Raw genomic sequence first — 23,202 nt, 5'->3', positions numbered from 1 at the left:
CATCGAAAGATGACTCTCATATATGTCCCAATGAGTCACTTTTGTTGCAAGACTCCATAGAGGGTGTATGTGTGTCAGTGTGAGCTGTGTATGTGAGCGTGTCTAAGTTTGAGTGTGTATATGTGATTATATGTAAGTGTGAATGTGTGTATTGTGTGTATGAGTTTTGCGTGTGAGTGTGTATATGAGCGTGTGCATGTTGTTTAAGGCAATGTTTATGTTGGTATTGGATAGGAATATTCTCTTAGCCCAAATAGTTGTAATCTTGGGGTGTTTGACTGTGCCCCTTTACCGAAGATCATTCCAACTGGGCTTGTTGACTGTTTACATCTCCTTATAAGTAACAGGACCCTCCCCTGTGAGCTCCTACCACCTGCTGTATGCAAACTCTGCCCTAACTACACTTGGCCTTGGGGACAAGCAGGATGTGGAAGATTATCTGCATCCACAGGTAAAGACTTTGTAGTGTGAGCTTTTGTAGGACAGCACCCATATTCTAGTAAATAACCCCTCACCTACAATCTGTAAGTAAGCCCCGTAAGCTCATTGGTTCCTGCCGGGTAAACTTTGGTGGGACTGTAGCTTTGCAGAGGAGGGGCAAGCATTGCTTGTGACTCCCTGGGGAGGGACATCTGTAAAGGCTGGTGATTTAAACAGGAATAGATTCACTGATGTGAAAGCTTTGAGATCTCAGTGTCGGGCTCAACCCTGGCCATATTTCTTTGTCAAAGGCTTGTGTTGGGTTTTTATAACTTCTAAAAGTGGGTGACTCAATGCTCAGAGGAAGCCAGTAATTAGCTAAGCCAGGTGGGAGTTCAGGTTAGTGGTAAACAGAAAAGAGGTGTTGAAATTTTTCCTATCTAAAGTCACAAACACAAGAGCGACCTAGAGACATAAGGCACGCCGAGCTCCAAACGGTTGCTACTGAGCTGTTCCCACGTGGTGGCCGGTATTATAGGAATAATTTTTGTTCTGCTTTGTGTCTATACGGTGGACCAATTTATACTATCCCTTCTCCTCCCAATCTCACCAGCCCTTGCCCCCAGCCCTCCTTTTACCAAACTTTATGGTCCTTAAAACGCCACAGTGGGCTTGTCTTCCTGGGTTTGAATCATTTATCATAAGAAGAAAATGTGATCAAGTGCTCTGCCAGGAATGCATTGCTGTTGTGTATAAAAAGTATTGTATTGACTTCTGTGAGTAAACCAGTCCTCTGCAGACTTCCAGAGCTCGGAGTGACTGGAGACACCCAGATCTACCCTCCTCTTGTCCTTCCTTCATCTGACAGTGTTCTGGCAATTCTCTGTGGAATGAAGCTTTGGCTTCAAGCACAAATTGTGTCCCAGAAAAACCAAATATTATAAGTGAGGACTTGTGCTCCAGCCACTGCCGTTGTTTGTAACATCCTGCTTTGGGTCTAGAAGTGGTTTTTGAAGTGTGATCTGGAGACAGCGGCAGTCCTGTTTCTCAGGTCAGAGTTAGAAACGCACCTTCTCTGGCCTTGCAGTCTGTGTCTCAGCAGATCACACACTCCGATAGATGTTAAAGTTTGGTTGCCACTGGTTTGGAGAACCCCCGGAAGCTTCCTTCCACGTGGCTTAGTCTATTTCTATCTATGATATGAGGTATGAAGACGTTATCAGTCATGCCCCAGCTACTGTTGCCTTGGAGACATTTAATGATATAACACAGGAAGTACAATTCTGCAGAGCAAATGTCAGATTCCAAGAAGGAAGACACTTCCTGTTAGGAGGCTTCTGGAACTGCCCTCACAGCCAAAGCAAGAGGATTAAGACACAAGATCCACAGGAGGTGTTAATATAGGGCCCCTAGGCTGAACTGCCATCTTCCAGCTCCTGGAACTGGTAATGACATGAAACTCCAAGGCCTAAAAGGCTGTTCTTGCAGCAAAAGCCTCAAAGGTTGACTTTAGCAATCCAAACAGGAAGCAAGGAACTAACATCCCTGGGTGGGCCTGGTTGTAGGAAAACGCACGGAAGGAAGTCTTGGCAGAGATGACTTTCTTCCTCTCACCGGGAAAGGGTAAGCCATGTACTCATTGGTTGACCAGGAGTACTTGGAGGCTGACCTGCCTGTCTGCTCTCTTCTGGTCTTTAAAACAACTGTTTCTTCTTCCTAGATTGTAAGTTCTTCAGACCTTGTAGTAAACACAAAAGAACGTCTTGATGTCTTGCCTCCTATTCTAGTCCCATTCTGGGGAACAAGTGTCAGCATTGGTGTTGAGTGGATACTTTCTGGTCTCTAGACTCAAAGTTCTGGACCCCACAAAATGCCCAATTGGGGGAAGCGCCCACTGTATGTACAGGTGTATTCCTCGCAGGGTTCATAGTGGGTGTGGTTCAGCCCAAGGCCTTTGAGCCCCCTTCTTTATTGCTCTTCAAGTATTCATCAAGTGCTGTCATCTCTAGGTCTTCATGGAGGTCTTCTATAAGGCTCTTTTTTTTCTAGTTACTCAAATCCCTCTCTTTTTGAGGAACCACACCCTGTCTATCTTCTTGGTGACATCTTCTAGTGCTCTGTACCCAAACTCATCTTTCTCTCTTGAGTCAGGGTTTTTAATCTCATAGCCAAGTATGAACATGCTTGTGCATACATACGTGTGTTCCTGCCGGGGCTGTGATACCCTTCTTCATGTCTCTTATGGTGCCCTGGGTAGTGGTAGGGCTTTGTGTTCTGGGTGTGCAGATGAAAAAAGAATGAAGGAAGAGTCTATTTGATAATGTTTTCTATATTCTTAGCCAAAAAGGCCTCTTCTCTGAGAAGATATAATTCTACTTCAGGATTTATCAGTTTTCTTTCTTTCTTCCTTCCTTTCTCTCTGTCTCTGTCTCTGTCTCTGTCTCTGTCTCTGTCTCTGTCTCTTTCTCTCTCTCTCTCTCTTTCTTTCTTTCTTTCTTTCTTTCTTTCTTTCTTTCTTTCTTTCTTTCTTTCTTTCTTTCTTTCTTCCCAGAGTCTTACTGGGAAGCTCTAGCTGGTGTGTGACTAACTATAGACACCAAGCCAGCCTTGTATTTGCAGCCATTTTCTTGCCTTTGCTCCCTAAGATTTGGGGCTTTGTGTGCATATCAGCATGCCAGGCCTCTTTGATGTGTTTCAACGCTCTTCAAAGCTCTTTCTTCGCCACTCCCAGCGAATTTACTGTTTATCTTTCTAATCTTCCATGCCAGTGGTCTAAATTCATGGAAATGGACACTCTTTCCTTCTTATTTTCTGGTGCAGTGTTAGTGTGTGATTCACAGTAGGGTCTCAGTATTTGCTGAAGGAATGGATTATGGGATGCCCTGGAGTAAATGGTGTACCTGTGAAGGTGTGTGCCTCCCAGCAGGGGAGGGCCTGCTTAGAACCCTAGACTTATCTGCTTGCTGCTTGTTGCTTGTTTTCAAACAGGGCCTCAGTCTGTAGCCTAGGGTGGCCTGAAACTTACTTTATAGCACTGGCTAGCCTTCAATTTTAACCAGTTCTCCTCCATGTTGAGGTTAAGCAACAACACCCAATTTGCTGATTAGTTTTCTGTCAACCTGTCACGTGTTCAAGTGATCTGGGGAGAGGGAGCCCAATTGAGAAAGTGTCTCCATCAGACTAGCCTGTAGGAAAGTCTGTGGCACATTTTCATGATTAATGATTGATGTTAAACGGTCCAGCCTACTCACTCGTGGGCGGTGCCATCCTTGGCGGGTGGTGTAAGAATTGTTTAAGAAAGCAGGCTGAGAGGGCTGGAGAGATGGCTCAGAGGTTAAGAGCACCGACTGCTCTTCCAGAGGTCCTGAGTTCAACTCCCAACAACCACATGGTGGCTCACAACCATCTGTAATGGGATCGGATGCCCTTCTTCTGGTGCATCTGAAGATAGCTTCAGTGTACTTATATGTAATAAATAAATCTTAAAAAAAAAAAAGAAAGCAGGCTGAGCAAGCTATGTGGAGTAAGTCAGAAGATGATGGTCTTCTGTGGCCTCTGCTTCAGTTCTTAGCTCCAGGGTCCTGCCCTGACTTCTCTTAATAACTGACAATGATTGAGACAAGTAAGATGAAATAAACTTTTTCCTCTCCAGGTTGGTTCTGTCATGATGTTTGACACAACAACAGACAACAAACTAGGACAGGCAAACAAACCTGGACTGTTAACTCGTGAGGCATTTGGGAAATCTTAAACTCACGTGCATTGCACAGCCATAAGTGTGCACTGCACCTTGCTTCATATATTGTTTACCAGAAACGTTTTTTTATGTAGATCAAAAATATAAACCTTGGTTCAGAATGTCTAAAATCTCAAGAACTATATATGAATATTAAAGGAGCCATCTCTAGTGGAAGCCTTCATCACTCGGCAAACATCTTTAGTCAGACAACAGGTAGATTTGTTTTCTCAATGTAGATTGTCACGCAAGGTGGTTTTGTACAGGAAGCAGAACATGTAGGTAAGGTTGACACAGAAAGGCAATTTCAGCACCTGGCACTTTCTGTCTCCTTCCTCCTTGTGTTCATCATCTCTGGCTCAGGAATAGATGTCTGGTTGTCCAGTGCGTTCTCAGAGCCCAGTCCCATCAGGGTTAGATGTGCCTCTGTCCCTTTGCTCATACAGATTCCTCTGATTAGTAAGTCCCCAGTCAGGGTCTAGCTAGCAGTCTTCTTTCTCTTGCAAGTCTTTCCCAGTTATCACAGCGACCAGAGAAGATTGATAGCACAGTCATTTAGTTGCTCTTGTACCTTATGTATTATGCTTTGTTGTTTCTTGAAAGCCCTACATCCATGGCTACTGTGGAAGCTCCTTCGCAGAGTGGGCCCTACCCCAAGTTTCATTTGAATATCCTTTCATGTCTTGAACATTCTTGCGAAATGTATTTACAAGGCATTTGGAAATGATCGTTCCATCCTTCATAGCCTGATTGCTTGGGCCCAAGAGGACCTGGAGACAAAGAGCAAAGGGGGACTATAGAATTCTTCCTGGGAGCTGGTCCAGCCCTTTCCTTGTGGTAGTTTTGTTCATGAGAAGGACAGATCACTGTTATACTATGCGGATGAGGGTCTGGTACTCACTGCCCTGCAAGTTTGGTGATGTTGACCCAAGGAAGTCAGAGATGTTAGTTGACTTTCCTCCCTCATTGTCTTTGTTTTCATTTTCTACAATTGGCAAGAAGGAATGGTCCTATGGGCCAAATCCTTTCCTTAATTTCATTTGGTCTCTGACAAAGAAAAAAAATCTAAAAAGTGATGCAAGCATAATTAAAAATACAAGTTATTTTTTTTCCTCTTTGAAAAGCTGCATCTATAAATGCACTAGCCAGGAATATTCCACCCTAAAAATGTCTGCTGTGTCTTTCTTTGTCTCTCACTCTGCGGATCTGGTTCTGTGTTTCCCTGTAAGGATGTATCTATTACTTTTTCCATCTCTTTTCACATTCCTTGGGGCCTTCTCCTACCATCTTTCTCCTGATTTGATGGAAAAATTTACCAATGAAAGCCTAGAGACGGTAACTCACCATTGTTTTTAAAAGAAGATGGTTAGGTAACGTTACACTAAGTCACTTAGACTGTCTTTATGCAAGTTCTAGATCACATTTGACATCCACTTATGAACTCAATAATTACATGTTGTTTTTCATGTTTGTAATTGATATGTATATATTATGTTGCTTTCCAATCTAATTTTCATTTAAGCAGTTTGCTGCTGCTCCTTAAGTGTTTGATATATGGATTTTTTCACACTTCATTACTACAACTAGCACTGATATAAGAATATCTACTCAGATGATTTTATTTCTAAAAGGAGGATTTCCAAGTTAAACACATTCATTGACTTTAAAAACTAAAATCATAGAACATGAAATTTCCTGCTTAAAACAATAGTTTCCTCAATTTTGAGCTGTGACAATTCAGAGATGTGAAGGCAAAGAAAATAATTCATTCTTTCATTCAACAAATATTTGAGTACTGTCTTAGTTAGGGTTTTACTGCTGTGAACAGACACCATGACCAAAGCAACTCTTATAAGAACAACATTTAACTGGGGCTGGCTTACAGGGTCAGAGGTTCAGTCCATTATCATCAAGGCAGGAGTGTGGCAGCATCCAGGCAGGCACGGTGCAGGAGGAGCCGAGAGTTCTACATCTTCCTTTGAAGGCTGCTAGTGGAAGACAACTTACTCTTCCGAACTGGGTGGAGCTTCAAAGTCCCCCACTCCCACAGTGACATACTTCCTCCAGCAAGGCCACTCCTACTCTAACAAGGCCACACCTACTCCAACAAGGCCACACCTACTCCAACAAGGCCACACCTACTCCAACAAGGCCACACCTACTCCAACAAGGCCACACTTCCAAATAGTACCACTCCCTGGGCCAAGAGTATTCAAAGCACCTCAAGTACCCAGGTGGCTATGTTAGTCACTGGGACAACAGAGATATGAGATTAAAAAAAAAAAAAGAAAGTAGAAAAATCCTGCCTATGGAGATCCTAGATTCTAGTGAGAGAAGATAGACAGTAAATATTACAAGTGAGCTAATATTATCTAGTGAAACGAGGGTGGCTTAAGCTACGACACAAGGAAAAATCCAGGCCAGGGGGATTCAGGAGGGGCACAGACAAATGAACGAACGCTGATTAAAGTTTTAAACAGGGGTTGAGGATGGAAACATGGTGCAGGAGACATTGCAAAAGAGACTTAAAGAAGGGAGGAAGTTAGCCATGCAAGTCTGAAGGTGGATGCATGACTGGCAGGGGGTCTAGTTCCTGATGAATGCTAGGACTCTTGGGGAAACAGCATGAAGCGTGGGTTAGGAGGGAAGAGTGTCAGATTGACACCTCTGCCCAGTGCTTCTAGATTCTTCTCTCTTTCAAAGAAAAAATTGGAAGTGAAGACAATGAAGGAACGAGAGGGGTTTTATTATAGGCAAAGGCACTGTGCTCAAAGGGTGAGTAGAATCAGTAGTAGCATGGTGCTGTTTTGGGTAGGTACTTTGATAGTCAAACTGATGGAGGGGTGGGTTATCAGAGTTAAGGAGAGGGGAAGGCAAGGCATTCTGGGAGTGAGTGTGAATTTCTCCATATCACCACTTCCTGACAACACTCTTTCTGTACTCCTGTGAGATATCCCTAATGTCGTGACGTCAGGATACGTGATGGGTAGGCACTTTTACGTGTTATGGAGATGGTATTTATCATTAAGCAAAGAACATCTTTGTAGCCTTTTATGTCAGCCATGTTGGGCCCAGCTGGTGTGGAACATCTTATGTCTTTACTGGGTCAAGGTTCTGGTATGCTGCTCTAGTAAGCTCTGAGATCACCAGCTTTGAGCCAGCATGGAGTGTGCCTCTTTCTCCTGCCACGTCCGTCTCTCGAGCCAGTTTTAGTGGAGGCAGACAGAGTGGCGGTGAGAACTTAGCCTGTGGTAGGGAGTGGCCTTGTTATGTGGGTACCACAGGTCTGTATAAGAATGACAGCCATTACTCCTGTACGGCCCCACAAAGACGGGTGAGGGCAGGCTACACTGGGTTTTACTTCCTTAGAAATGACAGGTGCAGGATCGGCCCTGCACACCCGCAAGGTGGAATTATCGTGTTTCTGACAAATTCTTCCGGGTAATACTGATGTGCCCTAAGGGAGCGGTACTGCCCTTTCAGCTTAAAAACAAGGCCCACGATTTTAAATTAAAAATTATCTTATAAGAGGAAGAAAACTTTCTTAGCAATTCCAAATGTCAGTGATTTGGAGAGGTCAGAGATTATGCAGGAAGCCGAAGCCCCGAAGTTAAATGACTTCCCCAAGGTTACACAGGGTCAGGTTTCAGAATAATCCTTCCAAATGAGTTCAGCGAACCTTCTCCAGTTGCCTAATAAATGGTGTCATTTGACCCCCCCCCCAGGAACACTCTTTGAACCCAGAAGTTCTGTAAGGTTGGTCAGTTGATTAAAGGTTTCATTGTCTAAAAATCAATCAGGTGGCTATGGTTGTTTTAACCTTTGTGGTTAAAAAGGATTCAAAAATGTATTAGTCACATTTTCTGCTCCTTGAGAGGAATTCTGGGAGATTCATCCCATTTCAGAATTGGAATGGACCTTCGTTCTTCAAGATCCTGCAGTGCTCTGGGTCATGATTTTGCAGTAAGTGCTTACTTAATATTATTATAAAACATAGAAGCCGCTCTGCTGACCTTGGACATTAGATAAGTTTTTTTTTTTTGTTTCTTTTTAAGTACTATTTTTTTTTCTTTTAAGTTCAGTTAGGTTTCTTTCGATTTGCTTTTTGGACATTGTTGCTAAAATGTTCTCACGTTAATTAATTTCTTTTTATAATGTTGGGTTTCCTGACCTTATTTCACAACTCAGGCCTACATGACCACTGTGGTGTGAGGGGACCGTTGTTACCCTGGGTGGCACTGGTGTCCTTGCTAGGGAGTCAGTTCGGAGATCTCTTCCTGAGGCCAGCACTCTGGGCTCAGCACTGAGCTGGGGGAATGATTTCAGAGTCCCATTTCTTCTCTATTTCTATCCTCCTTGTAAGTTTCAGTGATTTGCTCGGATCTGCCCTTGTCACGGGGGTGGGGGGGTGGGGGGTGGGGGGGCAGTTCACACATTCCCACTGAGAACACTTGGAGATGATAGAGACAGATTACTTTCCTTTTACCTAGCCAGACTTGGAGGTGGGAGTTGTGGCTGCTTTGAAAATGGAATGTAAAAAGGGATATCTAAAGTACTTTTCCTTCTGCCTCCTTTCCCACGGTGAAGCCACATTCAACACTGAAGGACCTGGTACCAACATGAAATGGCCAATTAACCCGCTAAAGCTGTCTGGTCCTCCTCACTAGCTACATTGAGGTCATCCCTCTCGGGGCTTACTCATTTTTAAAAATGTATAAGTTCAACCTAAATTTGTTTCTGGATGTCTGTGCAGCCATGATTCATCTCCTAGCCTCCCTACCAGAAGAGAGGGGATAATTTGTGTTTTTATCATAGTTTAGCCTTCCAAAGCAGCACCAGGACGTTTTTCATCAATGGGTGGTTCCATTGAGGAATTCCTTGAGGTACCCCGAACATGACTGCGGCGCGAGAATTATATATGGTGCTCAGTTTCGTGACGGAGGATGCCTGAGATGGGTGCGTAGGAACTACTGGGATGATTAAATTTGCACCTGGAGAGGAGATGGAGACTTTGGGGGAGGGGTCTTGTAATTTAGCTCCGATATGGTTTATCCGGGGTAACGCGGCACTCTTAATTGTATGAGCTGCGGTAGAGTGGGGAAGCTGCTATGTGAAGAGAGAAGGGCTCTGAGTTACTCCTCCGCTGCTGGCTTGCCCTTTAGTAAGTGTGGAAGTGCCTCAGCTAAAGAGGTCCACCTCGTCGGAGATCAGGGACACTGTTGGTATGGCTGCCCGACCTTCGCGGACCTATGAAGGGCCCTCTCTTCAGGACCCCTCTGAAGCACCATCCTAGAAGCAGAATCCTCCCTACAGGATGCCCGAGGCTAGTCCGTTTCTCTCTCAGCTCAGACTTCACTCATCCTCCCTCCCTTTTTTCCGTCCTTCCCAGGATGTTGCTTCTAAGACCACCAAATAAACTGATTACTTGCCAAACACTACCTCAGTTTTTGTTTGTTGGTGGGCCCAGCCCACTCAGAAATCCTTTGCGCTATTTGCCTGCCTCTTAGAAAACCCAACATGGATTGCAAGACGAACTTTTCGGTACCATTAAAGTGAGAAAACAACAACAACAAAAAAACAAACAAACAAACAAACAAAACCCCCAAAAACCAAAAACAAAAACAAAAAATTACAGCTAAACTGGGATGCAAAACAAAAGCAGAATGAGCTTCCCTTCCCTTCCCTTCCTTCTATCTGAACTTGGGATGTGGTGGTGTTTCTGTTTGGAGATCAGATTCTCATCCTGTAGACCAAGCTGGCCTAGAACTCATGGAGATCAGACTGGCCTCAGCCTCCCAGTTTTTAGAAGTATAGATGTAAACTATCATCCCCCAGCGTGAATTTCAGAGGTGGAGGGATGTCGGTCTTGTTTGGATTTGGCAGTCAGAAGACATCATCAGACATCTTCCTCTGACAGCTCTGAGTTGATGGTGGTGGTGTGGTGGGAGAATCATGACAGTTTTGAACTCGGTACTTTCTTCGTATTTTGCCTTGAAATTTGTCCTCATAGAGCTAGAAGTGAAACCCTTGTTCAGACCATCTCACTCTCTCCCTTGGGCCACCGTGGTTGCTGTAGAAATCACTGAAGGAGACCTTAAGTAGGCAAGTGGTACCTGGGGGGATTTCCACCTTATGGTCGCACAGCAGAGTTGGGGGGCTGAGAGAGGTCATTTTGGAATGCCTAATCCAAGGGAAGAAGAAAAGTGGGAGGCTGGGTTAACAGTTAGTGATGCCCAGAGAAGAACTGAAGACTTTGGGGGGGGGGGGCGGGGGACGACAAAGAAAAACAAATCAAAACAACAAACAAAAACAAAACATCCATAACAAGCGAACAGAAAACCACATGCAGACAGCTTCTGATCTTCCTTTGGATCTTCCACGGAAATGAGGATTGTATTCCCCTGTGGGATAGCCCATCTCTTGGCATCAACTTCTGAAGGATTTGCAGATAGGGAATGGTTTTTTTTTTTTCCCCAAAGGTTGGGCCACCGCCCAGCTGAATGTTAGGATTAGTATGTGGGGGAAGGTGGGTCCTGGTGAACTATGCAAGAATTGGGTCTCTTAACTCCTCAAGTGTGTTGACAACCCAGTCAGTGGGCTTGGTGGGCCCGAGCTATGTGCTCCCTGCTGTTTGCATAGGGCTTCCTGGGGACAACTCGGGGAGATGTTGAAAGCCTGTCTTTGAGAAGAGACTTACCCCAAAGGTCTACCCAGCTATTCTGGCCTGGAGCAAAGCTAGTGCAGACTAGGAGGAGAGGGGCTAGAGCACTTGGGGGGGCTCTGTGGACAAGGAACGCCCCAAGGGACGAGGCCTCTGGGCAGCCAAGAACTGGGGAGGGCATCGAGGCATGCTGCCAGGCACTGCGCGGCAGGGAGAAGAGTGCAGTGGGGTGGCCCTTGGGGACCCCGAGGAGGACTGAGACTGGAAGAGGACGTGCAAGGACTGAAAGTGGGGAGACTAAGCCGGCCGGCGGGCGGGCGCCCTGGCCAGAGTGTGCGGAGCTGGGCGGCGCGGGCCGAGGCGCGGGCGGAGCAGAGGGCGGAGGCGCGGGGCGCGCGTTTGGGGCGCTGCGGCGGGGAGGGTGGCGGCCGCTGGGGCGCGCGGGCCGTGTGTGCGCGCTCTGCCGCTCCAGGAGGAAGATGGCCCGGGAGGGAAAGTTGGGGTGACGCGCGCTGCCCCCGGACGCTCGCCAGGGGGCACGGAGGCGAGCCCGACAGAGCGGCGGCCACCCAGGCTGGGGGGCGCGCAGTCTGGGCACCGCCGTCACCACACCCGCCCCCTCACTGCAGGTGGCCGTGGGAGCTGGGAGTCCGAGTGGCCCGGGGGCGCGGGCGGGCGCGCGCGGGGGAGTCCAGCTGAGGGATGGGCTGCGCCCCCAGCATCCATGTCTCGCAGAGCGGTGTGATCTACTGCCGGGACTCGGATGAGTCCAACTCGCCCCGCCAGACCAGCAGCGTGTCGCAGGGCCCCACGGCGCCCCTGCACGGCCTCTTCGTGCAGACCGACGCCGCCGACGCCATGCCCCCGAGTCGCGCGGCGGGACCCCCGGGCGCTGTCCGAGTCCGCAGGTCCCGGGCTGAGCTGGGCAGCGGCAGCAGCACCGGGTCCTCGGGGCCCGCGGCAACCACCTGCCGGGGCCGGAGGCGCCACTGCTGCAGCAGCGCCGAGGCCGAGACCCAGACTAGCTACACCAGCGTCAAGGTAAATGCTGGCTGGTGGGGGGTCATCCGTCGGGTCTGTCCTAGGTGGGGGGTTCGTGCGGGAGTTGGGCGATCGATTGGGGGAGGGTGTTGCTAAGGCGGAGTTTACTTTTCGTTTTTTTGTTTTTTGTTTTTTTGTTTTTTGTTTTTTGCCGGTGGTGAAGGCCCAGGGAACTGGAGATGAAAAAGATCCTGGAGGTGCAGGGGAACAAACCTAGCTGGTCCTGGGGTGGGGACAGGTGCAGAGTGCAGCGCAGCAGAAAGCAATTGGGGCGGCCTGTTTCTTGTTGAGGGAGGGCAGCCTGTGGCCCAATGGATGCAGCTGGAGGGATGGGTATGCATCACCAAGAGCATGCGAGTTCCTCTGAATGAAATCTGAGCGCTGAGCTGGATCTGTATGTGGTGCAGCCCCAGCACCAGGATGTTAGAGCGCCTCAGGTTCAGATTTTTACCTGCGAGTCAGCCAGGCTGGATGGAGTTCTCTGTACAGCGACCCAGTGCAGGGATTTGTGAATGAACCAGACTGTTTATGTTTGAAGAGCTATAGAAAGAGACTAGGGGAGAGCCAAGTGGAACCTGTTGTTACTATAGTGTTTCTCTGGGATGACTGTATCCTGGACATTATTGAGAGAACCCAGCCAGGGTTTGGAATGCCAGCAGTTCAGGGCAGCTGTCTCAGGATGGTGGTTCTGCACACGTTTTCCGGGGTGTATGTGTGTGTGGGGGTGGGGTTGTGAGGATGCGGAAAAAATGGTTAAGGCAGTCTCTAAATAGTTCTTGATGGAAATCTCTTCCAACGGTGCTCATCGATATGTTTTCAAAGTACGATTGCATCCAAGAGGATTTCATTGTGTCAGATTAATTGCTTTATAGCAAACCAAAGAGCGTCGGTACATCTCATTGGGTAGAGGAAAAATATGATCTCTAAACTCTTAATGCTAGAAAGACACAGCTCTTGTATAGTCCACGGATTACCAGGGACCATTCTATGGTTCCTTGACAAAGACACAATTGTATATCTAGTAGTAAAAATACACTCAAAAGTTGGCCCAGTGTGAGGAGGCCCTGGGTCTTCCCTGGACTAAGTGCAGTCACACTGGGAGTCGGGGGGCAGGACGGATAGTGGGCTGCCTTTCGAAGAACTTCATTTTTGTAATAGGAAATCTCATTTTGCCACATATAACTTAACCAGTGTTTACTAATGGCTTCGATGTTTCTCTGGTAATAAACGAGAATACCATTAACATAAAAATACCATTTAACACATACTGTGTATCAGGACTAAGTTTATTTTCTTGCTTTTGAACATTAACCGTCTTATCTCATTATTTGTTACAGAGGCTGTGGTGGGCATCAAATTTGCTTCTGTTTGCTGCTCTCTCCATAAAGTTACCATTAGAAGAGAGATTTCAAGGTGCTAAGAAGGCTATATTTAGTAACATCTTTAACTTGGGGTTTTGAAAGGAGATTTGAAGGCCAGAAGCAGTCATCAAAAATAGTGACTACTCGTGAACTCTGTGGTATTTTGTTTTGGTTACTCAAGAGAAACTTATGTATTTTTTTTTTTCTTTTCATAGTAGCAAGGAACTCATGTTTAGTACCTGGCAACCCCAGCTACTTGGTGTTTGTTTAGTGAGCAGACAAAAAAAAAAATAATGAATGAGACTATTTTTCTCTGTCTTAATGCCTTCCTCAAGAGGCTACTTAGAAACCAAATGGAGTAAAAACTGGTGGAGAAAATGAGCCCCGGTTATTAGCAGTTACTATAAACTTGAATAAATCTTGAGCTACTTGGCTTAAGTGTTAAAAGGCTTGACCTGGGAAAGAATTTAACTCACTTTATCAACAAGATTTCCAAACAAGAGCTTAATGTATTCCAAGCCATTACTAGGAATGTTTGGAAAGGAGAGTGATATTTCAGTGATTCCACATGAATATGCATCACATAAACCTCAGAGATCATACACTTGAAATTAGATCAGGTATATTTATATAAACACTGTAGAATGTATTATCACACAATTACCCCCAAGTACTTAATATCCCGTTAGCTTTCCACTCAATGTTCTATGGCTGGTTTCAATTATAAAGTTCACATGTTCTGTTCCCTTACATGGATGAAATGATTTTGTAAAGAGAATTTCCTTTTGCCTTTTAGAGTAAGAATTCTTTTTTCCCGAGTGTGTGATAGTTGGCAGCCATGTGGTTCTTCTTCTCTCTCTGAGTGCTTGGGTAGAGAAAGAAAGTCTTGGCCATTTGGACCTATTTACAGCACTGGTTGGTTTCAATGTCCATTTTCTTATTCTTTATCACCAAGGATAAACAATATCTTCATTATCCAGTTGGCTTCTGGTATTCCCCTGAGTGCAAAAAAAAAAAGTGTGTTTGATCTCTCTTTCTCTTTTTCTAGCAATAATTTATTTCATTAAGCTTTTAGAATGATGAAGCATTATGATGTCAAACATGATGTCAACAGGAACCTTCTTGAATACCTAATTGGCAAAAAAAAGATTATAAACATTAATAATTCATATGCAGTGTAATGATATCACATGAGTTTCCATTTCTGGTAAGGAGTTTGTCTCCCAGTTGCTGTAAAAATGCAGCTTCCTAGCAATTCATCTCCCTCTCGCTTGCTTTTTTAAAATAGTACACTAACGGGAGACTCTTGCAGGATGCTCACTCCTGATGCATGCTGCTTCTGTAATTCTTGCTCAGAAATCCTCAGAGGAGACAACTGAACTTCCCTTGGGCAGGAACTAGGAATTCTTACCAATCTTTTCTGCTCCCAGCTGTTGCTGCTCGGAGCACCCAGGACTCAGAGTTGGTCCTAGTAGTCTTTACTGATGGTACACTAGACTTTCTCCTTCCTCCGCATAGGCGAGCCGATCGTGGATGCGAGCGGTGTCATCCAGTGGTGACCAGCCAGATGACTGTGCTGATGGCCACGACTTCTCCTGTCTGCCCACTTCACCATGCTCATATATTCCTTCAGCTGGTATTTGTGCCAACCTCTCCTGCAGATGCTGGGGATCTGGGAAACATCCAGGCTTAGCGAGCCAAGCCTACAGAGGAGGGTAGATCTCTTCCACAGGGGCGTGCTTAAACCAGTTGCTGATGACTTCCACGGCATTGTTCCATGGCATTCTAGAGTCACTGAGGATCATTCTAAATCTACTCTACATAAAAGGGGAAATAAATACTTATGTGACCTCACAGCAAAGAATGAGTTTTACTGGGGTGGAGGAGAAAGGATTAGAGCTACTTTTTTTTTTTTTTTAAAAAATAATAGTTCTTGTTTTTCTAAGTCATGATTCTCAAACAAGAGTCACCTGGAGAGCTTGTTAAAGCATCCAGTGGGTCTGGGCCCCGCCCCTGGAGTGTCTGATTTTGTAGGACTTTCGAGGAACCTGGCAACTTGAGTTTCAGTGAGCTTTTAGGAGATGTCTTGTTAATGATCTGGGGGCCACACTTGAAGAGCCCATGCTTTAAATGAATGAAGTTGTCCTGTGGCCCAAATAAATTATGTGCGGCCATCTATAGCAGAGTGTATTGTCCTTTGGACACAGCTCTCTCCATTTCACAGTTGTGTGCAAAGTATAAGTGGGAAGAGTACTGGGCATGTAGCCCACTCAGGTTTCTTGAGGTTCAGTTCCTCACAGGATCATCTTGGGTTTGCATGGACCCTGATGGTTTGTGTGGCCTTCCCGTCACAGTTCCTTCAGCTGCTTCTGACATGGAGGACCATGCGGTGCATGATGGGCATTTGCAAGGCAAGGGGAGATGCTGGAATCCGGTTGGATGTCAGGCAGAACAGTTACATGGTCTGATCCTCATTCTTGGAGGTCTTGCTATTATTATTTCATTATTACTTATTATTTTATTATTCTTTTACTTCAAAGCAAAGCATGGAGTTTACTAAGCTCTGACGAGTACTATAATTTGTACTAGTCAGACCCGGATTTACTTTCCGCCATTTTGTATTGTTATCAAAATCCTTCCCGGTCCTAACACACAAATTACAGCCAGTGTTTGCTTTCTCTTTTTCTTCAGTGCCGGGAATTGAACTTATGATGTCTTATATGTGAGGAAGCCCAAGGGATCCTATTTAAATGTTTTCCCTTCATTTGTGCTATAGTTATATTAGTTTTAAGGACAATGAGAAGATTCTTCTTCTTTTTTTTTAAAGATTTGTTTATTTATTTTATGTATATAAGTACACTGTAGCTGTCTTCAGACACACCAGAAGAGGGCATCAGATCCCATTACAGATGGCTGTGAGCCACCATGTGGTTGCTGGGAGTTGAACTCAGGACCTCTGGAAGAACAGTCAGTGCTCTTAACCGTTGAGCCATCTCTCCAGCCCGAAGATTCTTCTTTTTAACACTTTTGAATAAGACTTAAACTCGGAGCTGTGCAAGAGTGGTGCACACCTTTAATCCCAGCACTTGGCAGGCAGAGGCAGGGGATCTCCGAGCTCGAAGTCAACCTAGTCTGCAAAGTGAGTTCCAGGATAGTTACAGCTCCACAGAGAAAAAAACGCCTCAAAAAAACAAAACCAAAAACACCAAACGTAAAACAAAACAGCAGCACTTCAAATCAGAGAGCGACACTATGCACTTAGAGGTGAGACAGTTTCTGCTGACATCCTTCCGTGGTGACCACCTGTGGACACAGGGCACAGAGGTGAAGACAGGGAAGGTTCTGTGCCACCTTCTTGGCAATGGGCCAGGAATCCAAATGGTGAGAAGAGAATATAGAGTCTCCAGGCTGGAAAACCACCGGGGGCTGGGGGGGGGCAGATGGGAACTTTGGGGCAGATGGGTAAATACGATCTAGATATTCAGCGTCTTCACAGAGGTGACAGCCACTGAGCCAGGTTGAGGTTTCTAATGGGGGAATAGGAAAGTGTTTATTTTCTGGTTTTGTGGGGATCTTGATTGGGCATGACATGACGAACTCATGGCTACAGGAATTGCTGCAGACAATCGGAGGCCATAGGCAACCACTGCACTTGGATAGGTAAGACAAGCCAGCCATATCTTCCTTGCTCCATTCCAACATGGCTTGGGCAGCAAGCAGAGAACGCATAAGGTGATAATTTTACCAAGTTGCTGCTGCTAAGGTGTTGGCAGGAGGAAAGGGGGTCAACAAATGAGTCTGCAAGACCCACAAACTAGAAAAAGAGAAAACTGTCATTACTGTTATCACGGGATGATGGTTATAGTAACCTCAGGGACAAACCTCAGGGAGAAGTATAGGGCAGGGAAGCCCCCCAGAAGCTATGGCCTTAAGGAGGGATATGAGAGTTGCAACTGGTGAGGGATTAGAAGCCTTGGATGGGGAGAGAGAGAGAGAGAGAGAGAGAGAGAGAGAGAGAGAGAGAGAGAGAGAGAGAGAAACAGAGAAACAGAGAAACAGAGAAACAGAGAAACAGAGAAACAGAGAAACAGAGAAACAGAGAAACAAACAGAGAAACAGAGAAACAGAGACAGATACAAAGACATAGAGAGACAGGCAGAGACAGAGTGGTAGAGAGAGACAGAGACAGAGACAAGTGGACAAATAGCTTCATGGAATCGACTTCCCTTTCAGGGATCTCTTGGCTGTAGCTCTTTCACCAAACATGCCTGTGTACCAGAGAGGACAGGAGTGTGTTGGGTGGAGAGTCCTGGGTTCAGGGCAGGGTAGAGAGTAGGACTGGACAAGCAGATCCTGATCCTATCCGAAGGGCACTAGAAAGTGGGACCAGCTGCTCTTCTGAGCTACAGACAGAAACTCAGAGTGAGGCAGACAGTACAGAACCGAGACTTGAAGACAAGTGGTTTTTATGTGTGCCAGATTCCTCGCTTGTATTTCCGGCTTAATGACTTGTGCTAAAATCTGTCCGGTGACCCTGACTGGGACCTCTAAGTGCTACACACCCACCCTCCCCCTCAGTTTCACCCTTCATGTTTCTGCTGACTCTGGTGCCTCTGCCCTCGATTGCTACCCCTCCCTCAGGGTTTGGTGTGGTCAGAGATAGCTCTATGCCCCTTGAGAGTCCAAGGACCCAGCCTGGCCACTTTATACCCACCCCCTCACCCCAGTTTTTACTTTCCCTTCCCGTACCCTGTAGATTTCTTTCCTCAGTCCCTGAAACTGAGAAAATTTTTATTTTTTTTTTAAAATATGTGCTTATAAGCTGGTATTTTCAGTAAAGAATGTGCACATTTTGACAATGCTTTAAACTGTTAAGATGTGTGTTGGAGTCTCTTACTTATTGTGGGGCTGGAGATGGAGCCCAAGGCCTCTCACAGCCTGATCAAGTGCTCTGCTGTGGAGTCTGGGATTTGTTTTAGATTGGGGAGGGGGAAGTTGCTTTCACAGTGGGAACCTTGGTGGCCGTCATGCTAGCAGCTTAACAACCGTGTTGTGTGCTTTACTTGAGCATTGGTGAAAGTTTTCTCCTGTTTCCTCCCCTCCCGTGGCATTGACTTAAGATTTTCTGACTTCCCCAGTTTCCACCCATCACCTCTCTCCTGCTTCCTTAGGAACAATCACAGAATTATTATTATTATTATTATTATTATTATTATTATTATTATTATTATTCCCGCCGTGGACTGGCACTGGCCATGGAGTGCTGCTATTCCACTCACGGCATGCCTAAAGAACCCAGTGAGAGCTGTGACAAAAATCAGGGAATGGTTTATCTCAGTTAATCCATCAGCGAAAGAAGGACCATTTTGTGTCCTATCTTGTTTTCAAGGTAACATTGTATGGATTCTTTACATGATGAATTAGGTGGATGTGAAGACATTGGCCGTTAAGCCTTTGCTCTATGCTGATCCTTCCCATCTACTCTGTTTCCCCTTAATTCCCCTTAATTGACTCGGAACTAGATTCTTTTTTCCATTCTCAAAACCAGAGAAAATGGGCCCCAGGGGCCGAGAGCATATATTGCTCTTGCAGAGGACCCGGGCTTGGTTCCCAGCACCCCTGTGTCAGCTCACGGTGCCTTCTGGCTTCTGCAGGCACCAGGGACTCTTGCACTTTGTGACCAAGCAGGCAAAATACTCATATGTATAAAACAATCTTTAAAAAATATGGAAAATGAAGTTTTTAAGAAGTGAAGTGGATCAAACTGCCTAGGGTAAGACCTGGACTTGGGAGGAAAGATTGAATCTAACCCCAAACTTCCAAAGCACTGATCTTTACTACTTCTCCTTGCACCCCCAGGGGTGTGGCATGGGTCCTTTGGAGAGGTCTATGGTGGTTGGTGATGTGTTACAACTCTCTGTGGCAGAGAAGAGGGCCCTAGAAGGTATGTAGGGAAGCAAGGAAGCTTAGAGTGGAGTTTTTCTTCATACACATCTACAGTCGCCCTTTCTATCTGCTTGGCTTGGAGTGCTGCTTTAGGTTACTGGAGGATGTATGTTGTATGTACATATGGAATTCACGCCGCTCCATACACAGAATGTTTTCACTGGTCACAATGATGTGCTCTACCATGATTCAATGCCAGTATTCTTGTGGTTGCTGTTGTTATCATCTTGGTAGTTAAAACGAAGTTTAGGTTATGTAGATAGTTTTGAAACATTGTTTTCTATCGGAACACGAAATCCATACTTGCTAATAGATTGGCTTGGTCAGTGTAGACTATCTGAACTTACGGAAATGGGCTATCCAGGAACTGGAAACCACCGCTACTGACTGATTTAGTCTGCTTCAATGGGTGTTCCAAAAGAGAAGGTCCCAATCAATCCTAGAATGATTCTAAAGCGATGCTGGGGTGGGGCTCTTGGGTCTGCACAGGCAGAGGCTGGCAGCCAATAGCCTGTTGTCATCCTGAGATGGTTCAGCATGGGATTCTCTGATGTCAACCTGTACCCCAAAGCCTTGCTCTTGAACCATTTGAAGGAGTGTTGCTGGCTTCTGTAGGTGATCTGGGATGATGCATGCTACCCTTGGGAAGATTGTGTACTGTAGGTTCAAAACCTGTTTTCTTTTAGACAGGAAGAGAAAAGTAATTGGGTACAGCTGACTGTGTGAGTCTCAGAGTTGAAAGAAGACCCTGGATTCTGGAAGAAGTTACAGGAAGGCACTGAGAGACTTACAAGCAGCCTACTACATGAGTAGCATAGAGTAGCTTATTTATTTTTTAATTTTTTGCTCTAGAACCACACAAACACAGTGCTCAGGAACTGAGTTCAGATGAAATAGTCTTTGTCTATTTCAAGGCTCCCGCTGTGAACCCAGAACAATGCCAAATGAATGTGAAAACTGGGTAATTTATATGTTTTTGAGACATTGTTTTGTAAGAAGCCAAGGCTGAGCTGGGTCTTACTATGTTGTGCAAGCTGGCCCAGGTTCCTGCTCTTCCTGCTTCAGCCTTCCACAGCGCTGGGATGATAGGCCTGTGCTACCACAGCCAGCAGAGAAGAGATCAAGCCAGCGCTGAGCAGTCCTGGGCCCAGTGGTCTTTGGGTAACGTGAGAGGCAGTCTGGCCTAAGATACTGGGGATTTGAGGAAAGCAAAAGTCACTAATTGCATTTTGCGCTGAGCCTCAGTTAAAACTATTTTGACCCAACCAGCAGATTGTGGTACTCAGAAGACGGATGGTAAATAAAGATTGAACCAAGGTCCCAGGAGCACATCTGGGGATACACACACACACACACACACACACACACACACACACACACTCACACACTCCCCATCTGCTGTGGGACATGTGGTAAGGGGAGAAAGCTTAGGTGGACACATTTCCATGTGAGTTACTGCTTTCTCCTTCCAAATCTATGTAGTGGTGGGGTCTGCAAATCCAGTTCTAGGCTCTCTTCCTCACAGAGGCTTCACAGAGGTCCTCCTGTCCCTGGGATGGTGGCTCAGAGCCACATGGAACCCAGGTAAGTTTTCCAATACCCCAGCGACTTTCTCTAAAGTGGTCTGACCTACCAAGGACCTCGAAACCTTGAGATCTGTTGACTCTAACTGCGAGCCCACACATCTCTGGATGAGCTCTTGGTCTGTTTAGTCTTACCTCCTGAAGGGCAGTGAGAAGGAAAGCCACAGTATGCTTCCTCCTGCTTTTCCAGATTTCTCATGCAGGGAAGAAGAGATGATTCCAAAGGCCGGTACATCTGTGAATCAATGTGAGAATCTGGAATCCTGCAATCAGATTTCAATAACAGGCGCCTCTCACTGTGGTAAAGATCTTCTAAGTTCACCTTTGTGGTTATTAGTAGGGTTCAGTTCCTTGATGACTATTAGACAAAGATTGGAGGCCACCCTCTATTCTCCTCTGATCTATTCTTCTTTGATCTCTCTAACATAGCTATCTGTCTATCTATCCATCTATCCATCCATCCACAACCCATCCATCCATCCACCATCTATCTATGTATCTCTGTATCCATCCATCCATCCATCCATCCATCCATCCATCCATGGTTTTTTAAGACAGGGTTTCTCTGTATAGCCCTGGCTGTTTAGGGAACTTACTCTGAAGGCCAGATTGGCCTTGAACTCACAGAGATCCACCTGCTTCTGCTTCCTGAGTGCTGGGATTAAATGTGTACACCACCACTGCCTGGCTACATAGCAGTTTATATGACAAGGAATTCTCACACTGCTTCTAAGCCACATGGCTGACATTGGGAGTGGACTTTCATCTAGAGGCAATGCAATATGAGGCATTAAGGTTTCTAGGTCAGCACAGAGAGGGTATTTAACCCCTTCTGTAGCTGGGCTACATCCATAGTACAGAGACAGTGCTGCTGTGAGAGATGCAGAAAATTGAATCAGGGCTTGTTTCTTTTTCTATGTCTGCCTTTTGGGAAAAGTGGATTTAATTAGAGGGTGACGCAGGTGAGAGAGAGCCTTCAGGAGTTCCTTCGGGGAGCACTTACAGGGGAGAGTTATGGGAATTGATCCTTGAGTGTGCTGGGTAAGCAGAGGCTCAGGTAGTGTTACGAGGGAGGACACTGAGGCACGTGCTCAAGGGGATCGCTCAGGCCCAGGCTCAGGCTCAGTGCAGCCAGAAACCCAGAGTGGCATCCGTCTTGTGTCCTCTCCTCAGTGCACTGCTTTACCTGCTGCTAAGTGGAGTTGTGTCTCCTTCCTTCCTTTCTCTTCACTTTAGTATGTGCTTGTTTGTTTTCATTTATTCTTCTCCCACCCAAGACATCCCAACTGTAGACTCCCTTCCCTCCCTTCCTCTTAGTTCTACCCAGTCCACTTCACCTCTCCTCCAGATCCACTGCTCCTCCACTTCCCTTCAGAAAAGAGCAGGCCTCCAAGAGGGATCAACAGAAGACGGCATAAGAGGGTACAGTACGACTAAGCACAAACCCTCTTGTCACGGCCTGGTGTAGCAACCCTGTAAGAGGAAGTGCATCCCGAGAGCAGGCAAAGAGCCAGAGACAGCTCCACTCCCGTCGGTAGGATTCCCACAAGTCCCAAGCTAAACAACCACGGTATGTATGCAGAGGACCCAGCACAGGCACATGCAGGCTCCGTGATTGCCTCTGCGCGGAGGACCCAGCACAGGCACATGCAGGCTCCGTGGTTGCCTCTGTGGTTGCTCAGTCTCTGTGAGCTCCGATGACTCCCGCTTAGTTGATTCTGTGGGCCATGTTCTCCTGGTGTCCTCAATGCCCCTGGCTCCTATGTTCCTTTCTTCCCCTCCTCCTTGGGTTCCCAGAGCCCTGCCTAATGTTAGCATGCGGGTCTCTGAATCTACACCCATCTGGTTAGTACGTTATTTTGCGTTGTTCCAAGTCCTGTGTTCCATCATCTTGTTCTTTACGTGTCTTTCTCTCCACATGAAGTCTGCTCCTTGGAAATGGCTGGGTCTCTTGTCTGTTCTCTTCCTTTCTCTCTTTCCCCCAGTTGCAATCTATTTGTTAAGGAACTGGGATTCTTTGTCCTTGTAGACATTCTCCCAACCCAACCCGAGGCACAGCTAATGTGGTTTTTCTGCCTTCTGTATTTGGTAGAAAATGATAGTAGGATTTAGAGGTTTAATCTGATTAGGCTCAGTTTTGGAAGTGGAGGTGGGGGTAAGCCTACATTTCATTTTTTTTCTTTTTTTCTTTTTTTTTTTCGGAGCTGGGGACCGAACCCAGGGCCTTGCGCTTGCTAGGCAAGCACTCTACCACTAAGCTAAATCCCCAACCCCTACATTTCATTTTTTTTTAAATTATTTTAATTTTATTTTCGAGATTATAACTCCATCCTTTCTGCCTTCCATTTTCTCCCTCCAATCCCTCTTTCAAATTCATGGTCTCTTTTTTTTTTCATTAATTATCACATGCATCTATGTATACGTTCATATAGATTTCTAAGGATTATCCACTCA

At 45.9% G+C, this 23,202-nt stretch overlaps 1 protein-coding gene and 2 long non-coding RNA genes across 10 annotated transcripts in view; 2 read left to right on the top strand and 1 right to left on the bottom strand.

The window, feature by feature from the left end:
* The window catches only part of Pde8b (phosphodiesterase 8B), a 232,890-nt gene that overhangs the window by 18,093 nt on the left and 191,595 nt on the right, over positions 1-23,202 (top strand). For 3 of the 8 annotated variants that reach the window (XM_087621626.1, XM_087621623.1, XM_087621624.1), the window contains exon 1: positions 11,232-11,858. In XM_087621626.1, the coding sequence (XP_087477752.1) occupies positions 11,520-11,858 (339 nt within the window). In that variant the 5' untranslated portion in view covers positions 11,232-11,519. 8 annotated transcript variants of the gene reach the window in all.
* On the top strand, positions 7,920-9,594 carry LOC134485713 (uncharacterized). The gene is made up of 3 exons (XR_015673768.1): positions 7,920-8,119; positions 8,972-9,112; positions 9,319-9,594. It is a non-coding gene; the product is annotated as an uncharacterized LOC134485713 (long non-coding RNA).
* LOC134485576 (uncharacterized) lies at positions 13,820-15,005 on the bottom strand. Its single transcript, XR_015673766.1, has 2 exons — positions 14,631-15,005; positions 13,820-14,349 (listed from the first exon to the last, which is right to left on the bottom strand). It is a non-coding gene; the product is annotated as an uncharacterized LOC134485576 (long non-coding RNA).

Source organism: Rattus norvegicus, chromosome 2 (assembly GCF_021556685.1).
Source record: "Rattus norvegicus strain SHRSP/BbbUtx chromosome 2, alternate assembly SHRSP_T2T, whole genome shotgun sequence".
NCBI lineage: Eukaryota > Metazoa > Chordata > Mammalia > Rodentia > Muridae > Rattus > Rattus norvegicus.
The sequence above is the reverse complement of the archived record's forward strand: the minus strand, read 5'-3'. Positions and strand labels throughout refer to the sequence as shown.